This window comes from Carassius auratus, chromosome 16, assembly GCF_003368295.1.
Source record: "Carassius auratus strain Wakin chromosome 16, ASM336829v1, whole genome shotgun sequence".
In the NCBI taxonomy this organism is placed as follows: domain Eukaryota; kingdom Metazoa; phylum Chordata; class Actinopteri; order Cypriniformes; family Cyprinidae; genus Carassius; species Carassius auratus.
The window spans coordinates 19,044,260-19,056,635 of NC_039258.1; the positions used below are offsets into that span (position 1 = coordinate 19,044,260).

The 12,376-nt window shown below is 36.9% G+C and overlaps 2 protein-coding genes across 2 annotated transcripts; both read right to left on the reverse strand.

Moving 5' to 3' along the window:
• Positions 1-347: 347 nt before the first annotated feature.
• LOC113116849 (protein S100-A1-like) lies at positions 348-2,305 on the reverse strand. The gene is made up of 3 exons (XM_026285173.1): positions 1,827-2,305; positions 968-1,130; positions 348-888 (listed from the first exon to the last, which is right to left on the reverse strand). Exons 1-3 carry the CDS (start codon positions 1,904-1,906, stop codon positions 712-714), a joined length of 420 nt encoding a protein of 139 aa, XP_026140958.1. The 5' UTR covers positions 1,907-2,305; the 3' UTR covers positions 348-711.
• A 973-nt stretch (positions 2,306-3,278) lies between these two features.
• Positions 3,279-10,850, reverse strand: LOC113116466 (protein S100-A1-like). Its single transcript, XM_026284648.1, has 3 exons — positions 10,696-10,850; positions 4,568-4,695; positions 3,279-4,122 (listed from the first exon to the last, which is right to left on the reverse strand). Exons 2-3 carry the CDS (start codon positions 4,685-4,687, stop codon positions 3,964-3,966), a joined length of 279 nt encoding a protein of 92 aa, XP_026140433.1. The 5' UTR covers positions 4,688-4,695; positions 10,696-10,850; the 3' UTR covers positions 3,279-3,963.
• Between the last annotated feature and the right edge of the window lie 1,526 nt (positions 10,851-12,376).

Here is a 12,376-nt window from a genome sequence, read left to right on the forward strand (position 1 = left end):
AAATTTAAGATTCTTTAATGTTGTTTTAACTTCAGTTACATTACTGCTTGCTTTTAATTCACCAAAGTGTCTGTTAATGGCACCAAGTGTCTAAATGTCTTGTGAAAAAGACCATGACTAGGACTATAATCTAGCATACATAAAATGAAATAATTAAGTTTAAGAATGTAATTTTCCACTGTATTGCATAATTGAAATGAAAGGTATGGGCATGCTAATTAGACTAACTAGCTAGCTAGCTGATACTCAAAATACAAAACAGTTCATTAAAAGACACCCTGCTACTGCACTTGCTGCAAAAAAAAAAAAAGCACACCAACTGCATTTATTTCTTTTTAAATCTGCTGTTTATTATTATGGAGAGATAATTTTAAAATTAACAATTAACTCCAATTGTTAAAAATAACAAAAGAAAGGAAGAAACACATATTCACATATTCAACAAAAACCATGTCACAATTTACAATTTGTAATGCGTCTAATAGGTTCAGGGGTTGGAAACCTGTTATGCCTCATGGAACATTTTGTGTACCCAGGATTGCATGGATGCAGGATGTGGAAGCAGAGATGATGTGAAACTTTTGAAGTATCAGTAAGGAAGATTCATACACACACACACACACACACACACACATATATTCCCCTCCCCTCATTTCCCCCTCATCATCATTCGCTGGTCATGTGTTGGCTTTTGTTCGGAGAAATGCAGCTCTACTCTTTCTTTTCAACCTTCTTTCCATCCTTTTCATGATACTCAAGGAAGAAGTCGTTGCAGGCGACAGTGAGGGCACCAACGAGGATGACAAACTCTGTGAAGTCCACCTCACCGTCGTTGTTTGAATCCAGGTCTCCCATAACTTTATCGACTGCATCCTTATCCTGTGCACTCTGTGACTCAAGCGAGACAAAAAGTTATTCAGAAACATCTGACTTTCACAAAGAAATCCAAACCCTGTTTTCTCCTTACCCCAAGGTAGTTGCCCAGCTCCTGCGATAGCATCTCTTTGAGTTCCTGCCTGCTGAGGGTGTATTTGTCGCCCTCATTTCCAGAGTACTTGTGGAACGTCTGGATCATCAGCTGCATGGCGTTCTCCAGAGTGGAGGCATTCTCTGAGTTTAGAACAGACATTCTGGAAAGAAAGATTTATTGGTCATTGTAGCGTCTGTATTTAGATTATAAATGCACACAAGGATGCACTAAAGGTTTTCTTTAGGGGGAGTATTTCTGGGTCATTTTTAAATATTTCAAACCACAAGGCAGACTTATTTTCTTCAGACCACAACAGTAAAAACAGTGCAAAAGAAGCAGTAATATATTCTGAGCTCAACATGCTTTGACCATCCTACAAGGGGCTTAACTTAACTACAGAAGGGAAATGTGACTCGTCTGATAAGAGTGAAATCCTAAACTGGAGAAACACTGTGAACCTGGGTAGGAAGTTACTCGGCCAAGTGTAATCCGAGCCAATCTCAGTGCCCAAAACTCACCACACACATTTAACCAAGTACTGCCCATGGTTTGAGCTTAGCCCTGTCCTGATGGATGAACTGATAAACATACTGGGTTGTGTTGGCAAAAATAACTTCAGTGGAGAAGAAAAGCCTCCTCAGATGCTTTACAGAGATGAGCCACAAGCCACACAGAACTTGTGGAGAGCCACATTAAAGAATTTTGTCCAATAGCAGCTCACTACATCACAGTTTTCTTTAACACATGATCTGACCAAGCATGTCATGTCCAGAAGCTCAGAAACAGCACACATGCGAACGCTAAACAAATTCACAATTACTGTCTCTTCTTCCATCCATCCTTTTCTTTCTCTTACCTTGTTGTTAGAAGGTTGTTGCTCTTCTGTTCCTTGAGGAGAGATGAATGCTGGTGAAGACTGGAGGCGATGGCCAGCATCTTATATACCTACTTGGTCCTCCTCCCATCATACCTTACACTCCTCCTCCCTTCCTCCATCCATCCTTCATTTGTCTCTGTCCACCTATTTCCCACCTCTTGTCCTCTCTGTTTACACATTCACGATGCAAGAATAAACATGAAAACAGTGTTATATAAAGGGATAAATGTGATGTTGATCGTCTTAATTGAAAGAGAGAAAGCTCTCTGAGTAAGACGGTAACTTGAGCAAATTAAAACAAGCCACGTAATCGATGTTTGGTTTTATTGATCGACACTCAGTTAACTCAGTTTGTGAATCATGAATATATATATATACGCGACTACATGCATCAACAAGATATGAATGGATAAATTTGAACAAAATGTATAAAATGTACATGTAGTGGACTTCATTGCTTTATTATATGTTACCAATCATGTTTTTTAAGCTTATCTAATGATACAACATGACATTCACGTATATAAATAAACATGCTTTGAAGACCCGGACTTACCTGAAAGAAGAGCTTTTGGGTAAATAGATATGTTTGATCCTAAAGGTTAGTTATATGTACTGGTTCTTGTCACATTAAACTTTTAGAGAGGTGATAGTTCACCATCCCAGACTAAATGATTTATCTGCTGTACTTGTAACTTAGACAAAAACATCACTATATGAAAATCAGCCGAGCTATAGAGGTACTACATTACCAGCTATTATACATATAAAGAAATGTATTTTTTATACATATTTTAATGTCTATTTTATTTAAGTTATGCAGTTAAAGGTTATATAATATAATTATCGATTGGTCAAGCTTCTTAATAGTGAAATTCTATCTATCTCTATTTATCCTACACATTTATATACGTAAGTGTATGAGTCTAGATAATAGTAATTCATTTCTTGAGGCACTTTTCTACAATTATTAGCATAATGGCACATCAGCCACAAGATGAAATGGGGTCAGGTGTCTGAGGACTGATTATGTTACAGGCTAAATAAGGTTATATGGCACAAATGTAGTTACTAGCAACCCAAGGGTCTTTAGAGGTGCTGATTATCTCTCAGGTGTGTGTGTGTGTGTGTGTGTGTTGAGTGAGGATCTGACTACAAGTGGTCCTGTCACACCTGATACTGCTGCACAGGTGTTAATTCATCATTAAGAAAACGGTGTCCATACACATATGCCAGCCAAGGCTTGGGACTGAAAACACACACACACACACACGCACACCAATACACATGAATGGCCAAATTCAAAGGACACTGACAAACACACAAAATGTGTACACATAAAAACATGTGTTCCTGCCAGGGCACAGCCTGTACCCAGAACACCAGGATCTTTAGCTTGAATTGCATATGAAAGTTAAAGACTGACTACAATTTTGTCATTATTTCCATATTTTAATTGAAAGGTTATACAAAAAACATTTCTCCAGTTGTGTGAAATTTCACTTTTTTTAAATGGGCAAAACTGACAAATCTACAACACTGACATTGACTCTGTTTTTAGTATATTTGATGGCTTGCTTTCTTCAGTTATGCCTCGTTTTAAGCACTTATCAAGCATATTTTGTTCCCAGTAAAACAATTAAACCGTATATAAAAACATGTGAGCTTAGAAATAAAAACCTGTTTATATGGAAAGCAAAAATAGCAAAAGGAAAAAAAAAGCAAACACTTATGTAACAAAAAGTTACTTGATTTAGCACTTGTCCATGGCCACGGGTCAGACATTGTTTTATAAATTCATTAATGCGAGTACATGTAAACAGATTAATAATTTCATTGTAATATCAGAGACTTTAAAAGTGTTTTTAGATCATTGCAGGTTTTAAATTGCAATGGAGACCTGGGCTAGTCGTTACAACAGGAAGTCACAAGGGCCAAGGAGTTGTGTTTTGTTATCTATGCAAATTTATGATAATTTTACACAGTTTATTAATACAGTGTGCTTTTTGTTTTTAATAATTAAAAAATGTAAAAAACTAGCCCCAGTCTCTCATTACTGGTGCAAGACTCCAGCATTACAAATGATTGTCAGTGTCATCAATGCTTTTTGGGCTTCTTATGGTCCACCGGCTGCGCTGCTCTGTGCTTTCTGCTCACTTAGTGAGTTGGCCAGGTAACCCACCAGCATCAGGTACTCCTGGAAGCCGACCTTGCCGTCCTGGTTGTCATCCAGGCCTTTCATCATGTCCTTCACTGCTGAAGAGCTGTCAGTGTCCTGAGAGAGACAGAGAGAGTGTGAAACCCTTAACAATTTAGCATTGCCCAATCAAGCTTTGTCCAAAAACAAACCAAAAAAAAAAAACAGACAGCCAATGAAGTGCAGTCTTTTTTTTTTTTTTTTCTGTAGTGCGGCATACTATACTTAATCTAAAACTACTTTTACTTTTAATTAATTTTGCTAATTATTTTATAATTATTATGCATGCAGCACATATGACCTCATATTAATTGAGAGATTATGAAACATTTGTACTTTTCATTTAATTACCACATGACAGGACCCTAAAATAAACCAATGAAGGCAAAAGGGTGATTAAACAATTATTTTACAAATATATTCACGTATACATGTATACATTGAGGCTAGAATCTTCATCTTGTAGTCCATGGACATGTTATGTGTCAACTAAATGGAGCAAAATGAAAGATTTGTTACTTACACTCAGGATGTTTCCCAGCTGACTCTGGACTAACTTTTGGAAGTTCTTCCCACCCAGGCTCTCTTTTCCCCGTGCTGAGGACAGGAACTGCGTAACAACTGTTTTAATGGCACCTTCCATATCTGTAACTGTATAAAGGAGAGAAGAACATACATTATATAAAAACAAAGATTCAGTTTTCATCCTGTCACTATACCACAAAACATGAGTTTTCTTTGATTTTCACGTCAAGATTGCAGGTAAACTAATAATTACAAAGAAAGGCTAAACACAAAATTTCAGGGTTGTTTTGAACCAGTGGTTGGGTTCAATTTTTACTGCAATATCTATTTTAAGGATGGGGTAAGTGACATTTTAGTAGCGGGATGACTAAAGGAAGGTCAGGCACTGGAAAATGAGTGACCTGAGGAGAGGGATGATGCTAGAATAATTAAAGAGCACGACGGAGGGAGGAGAAAGGAGGAGCAGAGGAGGAGTGTGCAGAGCTGTAGAGTGTATACCAGAAGACAATGGAACCTGTGATCTTTAACAGACATTCGATCCACTCAGGCCACAGGCTCACATTACTGCTGGGGTTGCCTGCTACATGTCTGTTACACTCTCTCTCTCATCCAACAACATATAAACACAAAAGCCCATACACACTCTTTGAAGGATGCCTGTTCACACAGGCCTTTCCTCTTGCATCAATACCCCTTTTTGACTTCCCTACCAACACACAAAGTAAAGCAATAAAGTGTAGCCTACTGCATTTCATATTCTTGTACTGTAGATCCTATCTCCTATTTGACACTAACAAATAATTAATGATCTAATTTGGGTGTCCTTCCAGTGACATTTAACAAGCTTATCCATAACAAACACAAGGTACAGTTAAAAAAAAGAAAAAAAGTAATAACAATGAAGGCCACAATTCCACAAAATACATAAAGTATACACTGAAAAAAGGTGTAGGATTTACTTCAAAACTTTTTTCATTCATATTCTGAAGGTCAGTTTCACAAATAATAACAAGGAAATGGCAAGTCATACATACAATGCACGTATGATACATACAACAACAAAAAAAAAATAGTTTTGGACAATATTGATGAATGGCTGATATTCAATATTCTATACTAGTTTGTGTATTTAAAAAAATATAATAATGATAATTTTTAGACCTGCTGAATACTATATTTAACAATTTTATGAAATTATTAGTGTTGTAATTGGCTAGGTTAGTGAGCATTAGCCTATATGATGTTAAACGGTTATCTTAATATAAAAATGACAATGCATAATTTCATATATCCAAAATTTATTTTTAAAAATAAACTCTAATATTGGATGATAACCAATGTTAACTATATATTGTGCATCTCTATAGTGTATCTAGCGATCAGATTTTGCTACCTGTCTGAACAAGGCCTTAATTTTCCCTTGAGATGAGTTGCAACACTCACAAGCACACACTAAATTATTTGATTTTAATGTGCGTGTGACGTATGGGTAATTCTATAGGCCACCGTTTTCAGGGAAATCTTCCATCTAACAGACGTCACACCTGACTACTTACACTACACCACTAACATTGGTACACTACACCACTGCTCTGCCGTCCTCCCAATTACTGATGGCCCTCTATTAACCTAATTAGAGAAAGAGAGAGAGAAGCCTGGACAGGGCTTGGGTGAAAACTACAGGAGGGAGAGCTGCTGAAATTTACTGATAATCATGGTTATTAATCCTCTCTCTTATGAGAAACCAGTGTGGTTTTGAATTACTATTTGTGGCAAGACAGATTTTATTTAGAATGAAGTCATGTGTTTAGCTTTGAGAGGCTTGTGTTTGCCGTCTTTGTCTTAAAGATGTTGTCATTGTTCTAAATGAGATGTGCTCATTAGGTGTTACTCAAGCTCAGACCTGGTCAGACAAAGGCAAAAGCATCAGACAGGCTGATTGATAGGTGCTCCTAGTGATTAGTCCCAAGAGACCCAAACAAACTGTCATGTAATGAGATGCTGTGAAATTCAGAAGCCAACAAACCCATGAACCTTAGCAGAACATGCCAGCTGCCAAATGGAAACAAGCACTGAAACCACACAGAAAGGCACTGCGATTGATGCCACAATTCGAAACAAAACAGCTCCAAGTGCTGGAGAGCAATTAACAAAGTAGTGACAATAGTAGCTGAACTTGTTACTTTTATTTCCAATTTCCATCAGCGTGAAGTTCAGAGGATTTTATAGGCCTGATATGCTTTTCCAGTAATTAGTTAGTTTACACTAAAAGTAGCATTGTAACACGACTAAATGCTGAGCTGAAGGAATAAACAAATGCACTCACCTCAACCAAATATCACTGGAAAGTCTTAAATATTATAGTGAATTGATTTGTCCAAAATGCTCCCCTCTTTTATTTGTAGTGCTGAAAAGTGCAGTTTATTTTAGTGAATAGTCCCATCTAATATTGTTGGAAAGTCTGATTCTTTATTGTAAATTGACTCATCTTAAACAACTGCCTCTCTCTTTCACATAACCATTTTCAACTAAAAACTGAAAAAGTTTTATGCATTTTGGACATTTAGATACATAACAATAGCATATTGGGGTCATGAAAATAAAAACTTGAAAACAAGTTTTCAAGTGCATGTTTTGCAAATGATACAGTTATCGCATTGGTCGCAAACTCAATTACTGCAGGGCCAAAGCTCTGCACATTTTGGCCGTTTCTCAAACGGAAGGATGCATCTTTCCAAGGTCGCATTTGTAGGCTGCATATGTCATAAAGAAGATCTTATTTTAGAATATTAAGAGTTACAAATTTGACTGATATTCTTAGTTAAGCGTAAATTGTTGTAATATTAAAGATCAGATAAACTTTAGTGTCCTAATGGAAGTTTGTATTGGACATATACAATATGATATATGCTGTTTTATACGAATAACATAACATACTATGAACATATGATACATACATACTGCAACCCGTTTCTGCCCTACCCACAATGTACAGTGAACAACTAAACTGCACCCTACATATTTGTGCAACACACCTTTAATCATGTTCATATATAGTTGCACACACCAGATGGGGGGAAGAGAGTTTAATATATATATATATATATATATATATATATATATATATATATATATATATATATATATATATATATATATATATATATATATGACTTATGACTCGTGATTATAATACTCAGTTAACTGTAATAAACCAGGCTTGGTGACATATGCAGCCTGCAAATGCGACCTCTAGAGGATGCAGCCTTCCATTTGAGAAACAGCCTTTAGCTCCAACTCTAATCAAACACACCTGATCCAGCTAATTAGGCGCTTCAGGATTACTAGAAACTTCCAAGCAGGTCCTGGTTGGAACTAAATTCTGCAAAACTGTGGACCTCCAGGAATTGAGTTTGAGACCACTGCGTTATCTTGTAAACTAAACATGCAAATTTGAAACGGTGATGACAAATTCATGCATAATACATGTACAGTCTATTAGTATGTGCACGTGTTTCTTAACAAAGTGACTTCGCCAACTACTGACCTGGAATGAATAGAACATCATTTTTAGTCATTTTAGTGGATCTGAGTGAACAGGATCATTTTGACAACTTTACTCTACAACTTAAAAAAATGCAAAGGAAAAACTTTTCTGTTTAGTTGTCATGTAAATGTACCATTATTTCTGGTGTTACCTTGTCCATTAAATTCTACTGAAGCAGTTCATTCACATGGTTCATGAACAGTTTTTAAAAATGAACAACTTATTTGAGTCCCCAAAATATACATAGTTTGACTTACTTGTGTAAAATATGCTGTTCTTTTTCTGTTCTAAAATTGACCTGTTCAGGTTTAATACTGTTAATTGTACCCAACAAGTGTTCATTCAGTCAAAATGACTCATTGTGTCTGTTCCATATTTAGTAGCTAGCTATATACCGTATTTTTCGAACTATAAGTCGCACCTGAGTATAGTCGCATTTATTTAGAACCAAGAACCAAGAGAAAACATTACCGTCTACAGCCTCGAGAGGGCGCTATATGCTGCTCAGTGTAGGCTACAAGAACAGCATCTCTGGTAGCATAGGGCGCCCTCTCGCGGCTGTAGACGGTAATGTTTTCTGTTAGTTCATTTCTTTTAGTTCATGTCAAATTAATTTTGATAAATAAGTCGCACCTAACTATAAGTCGCAGGACAAGCCAAACTATGAAAAAAAGTGTGACTTATAGTCTGGAAAATAGGGTAATTCTTGAAGGATAGCCTACTTCAGTATTCTGAAGAAGCTACACTGCATTCTACTATTTTGAAAGTGTACTGCAAAGAGCTAATAGGGCAATTTTTTTTTAATGATTTTAATTTCCCCCTTAACTGTTTGCAGTTCAAAACTGTAGCTTGACTATACAGTAGCTATTTGAAATTATTAAGCTTGTAGTATGGCAAGTTCGGTAGCTTCCCAAATAAATAAATACATTCTCACTAAAAACTGTGAATACAACCTATGGTGTTCACCCTAAACAAGGTCATCTGGATGATTTTTCTGATCACAGGGCAAATAAAAACGCAATAGTAGCGAAATCACATCTATTAGTGTGCTCTCCTCAGTTTTCTTCAATGAACTGCATTCCATTCTTGCTCCTGTAGATGTCCCTCCAGGCTACTTGTGGTTTGCCCTTGATTCCTGATGTTATCATGTTACTGAAAAATGTCAAAATTGCAACCATCACTGGATGAAAATGTAAAGAATGAGGTTAAGAACGTGGCTGAAAGAATAAGGCTTTGTCGCATTTCTCGTGTTCAGCTATCAAATAAACCGTTGCACTTGTGCGGACAGGTGGTGCCCAGCTCTTATTTCTTTCATATGTTCTTGTTCCCACAAGATCATAGCTACTTTACTTACAGCTCTCACAGTCTCACAACTCATTGCCCTAGCACGACCAAATTATCAAATAGGTCTATTTAAAATAACTGGTATTTCATTTAGACTATTAGATATCCTTTCAATAGTTAAATACAGATATACATAATTAAATGTACTCATTACCCTACTCATTTTGTAGAATTTATTAATTTTAATAATATGTAAAATCAACCATTTTTTTCTACAGTGAAGTGAATGACGACAGAGTGACACATTTGGAACAACGTGACGGTGAGTAAATGATGACGCAATTTAATTTTGGGAGTGGACTGCCCCTTTAAGACTATTTTTTTATTTAGTGGCGGTGTTCGTTTTTTCAGTGTATGTAGACTATGTAAACGTATAATAAGAAGCTTGTTCTCTGTCTCTTCATGAGGGGTGAATCATTTCCTTAGCTTGTACCAAGATGTCAGCACTTGAAGGCAACGGTGAACAAGTTGTCTCGAGTTCATTTGGTTATCAGACAGCTCCCACCGTTGCTGTCTTATCTCTGTAGCCTATTCATAATTAATGTCGTTCTGGTGGCCGTGTCGCCGGAGACACATTGAGGTCGTGCTTCGTCCGCTTAAGGATCGAGTGCATTCCCCCCAAAATCCCGTTATGTCGACTGCAGGGCTCACAGCAAACGGCGCATAATAAGCAGCGAATCTATTCACCTCACACGGAGGATTTGCGCGCGCGCCCTCCGAGAACACGCTGTGAATTAATAAATACCAGGTTTCTGATTTCTTCTTTGTTGTAAAGGGAGAAGGGCTTGCGTTACATCGGCTACTTGTAGTCACTGGACAAGTGAGCATACACTCGCGCGTAAGGGCTGAGATATTCACGCAGGGAGTGGGAATAAACGGAAAGTGGCACATCTGCATTGGGCACGAAAGCTTATGGAACCCATGCCAAAGTTCTATGTTCCACAGTTCAAGCAAATTAAAACCAGCTAACAGACCAGTTTGACCAGCTGAAAAGTGCTCTCAACTTTCAAAAAAAAAAAAAAAAAAACAGCAAACAGAGATCAGAAAATGTCTTTTTCAGCAGGGATTACGAAACAAAACAAGATAAATGATGAATATCCTTAAACACAGAAAAACCTGGACAAAATTGAAATATCCAGAAGAAAACATCTTATTTTATTCTTAACCGAAAAATCTAATCAAATAAACAATAGGGTTGTTCTACAAACCTCTTAGGATCAAATTGGACTGCTTACCTAGTTTTGTAAGGAAACTTGTCTTCTGCTGATTCTTGCCTCTTCTAATTTAACCCAGTACAATGCCTAAAAATGCCTCTTCTGTGAATTCCAATCTTCCCAAGTTGCTTTTTTCCCATCAAATCACTGGGCGTATACCTAGAACTTTATGGGTGGGGAAAACAGGATATATTACTCAAGAGAGGTGTTGTGCGGACATAACTCCTCTGAAAGCATACTGTCATAACCACGTTTGGAAAAATGAGGTGAGAGGTGAGATTTAAGAAGTGGATAACACCAGTTCAACTGTTTTTCTACTAAACATCTACAGCCATTTTCTGCTCTCTGATTTATTGCAGTGAGTTCTGTGCCTGCATGGTTCTTGTCTGAATGACCTGTGAGTCAGTGTGTGCCAGTCACAAGTAAGAGCATGCCGTTTGATTGTTGCACAAAGCCTTTGTTAGACTAGTGAGATCATCATCCAGCCACACCTTGAGAGCTTAGTCAGATACGTTTTCCGAGTTTCTAGCCAACATGCTTTGCCACATTGATCAAAATAGAAGTTTTAAAAGTTTTCTTTTCTGTGTAACATTCTTTCTGCAGCATGAAGTTATTTGTGCATACGTGAGGGCGGAAGAGAGAAAGAATGCAGCTATGTGAGTGAGAAATCTGTGTGCTGCGGGGCGCACAACATACCAGAACACAATTATCAGGAACATGTGCTTTCCAGTTACCAAGACAAAACCCTCACAGTCCAGTGATTCTCCTCCACACTGTTCACTAAGCCCACAGTCTCCGTGTTTGGTTGGTACTATCATGCAACATTAATGTAGGGTTTGTTTGCCATCATAATTATTGCCAGACAATGCAACATAATTTCTGGCTAATTTTCAAACCTAAACAAATAAATAGGTAAAATAAAATGTTTTCTTTTACAAGTTAATGTAAATATTCTGTTTAGGCGCTCTACTGGCTCAATCTGTCTGACCTGCCGAGGACCCCCACCCACTTCCTTCCTTTCCTTGTTTTATTACATTTTTTATTTACTGATTTGTTTGTTTTGTTTAGAATATGAGGTCATTCATATAACATGGATAGCATGACCAGAAAACACATATTAGGATTTACGGCTAACTACTGTCTTAGTAGACTATTTAAAAACATGGGTAGCCACCATGGGTAGTATTTTGGGACCAAGATATGTCTTGACAGGAATAGAATATTGTTCTGGATGTAAAATCTAGCACATTATATCAAGCAAACACTGTTAAAACCATGATTAGCACATGTTGTGAAACAGGACGCACCTCCAATCTGAGTCTAAATCTTAATACCTCTAGTTCCTGCATCACATAGGCCTAATTATAAAAACATAATCATTATACAACATAACATGTTAATACATTTTAATAAAAAACGTTTATGTAATCTAATATATTTTATTAGCCAGTTGTTAACTTAATATTTTCTCCCAGTTTTCAAAGTTTTAAAGAACATTGCTCAACTTCATAGGTGTAACTTCTGACGTTTCCATGCCAGAAAATGTATTGTGCAAGAGCAGATGTGAGAAGCGCTTCTTGAAAGATTTATGGTTTTAGAACTGTATTTCAAATCATCTTTATAGATTACATCATGACATGGATTAATTGATTGGCTGACAAAATTAAACTATGAGCCTAACCCGCTGGTATTACTGTATGTT

What these genes read in the sequence shown, in the direction of transcription:
- LOC113116849 (XM_026285173.1), bottom strand. Translation starts at nt 1,906, where the DNA reads ATGCTGGCCATCGCCTCCAGTCTTCACCAGCATTCATCTCTCCTCAAG. An exon ending in AACAACCTTCTAACAACAAG is followed by an intron (nt 1,131 to 1,826) that starts GTAAGAGAAAGA and finishes CTTTCTTTCCAG; the next exon opens with AATGTCTGTTCTAAACTCAG. An exon ending in AGCTGGGCAACTACCTTGGG is followed by an intron (nt 889 to 967) that starts GTAAGGAGAAAA and finishes CTTGAGTCACAG; the next exon opens with AGTGCACAGGATAAGGATGC.
- LOC113116466 (XM_026284648.1), bottom strand. Translation starts at nt 4,687, where the DNA reads ATGGAAGGTGCCATTAAAACAGTTGTTACGCAGTTCCTGTCCTCAGCA. An exon ending in AGCTGGGAAACATCCTGAGT is followed by an intron (nt 4,123 to 4,567) that starts GTAAGTAACAAA and finishes TGTCTCTCTCAG; the next exon opens with GACACTGACAGCTCTTCAGC.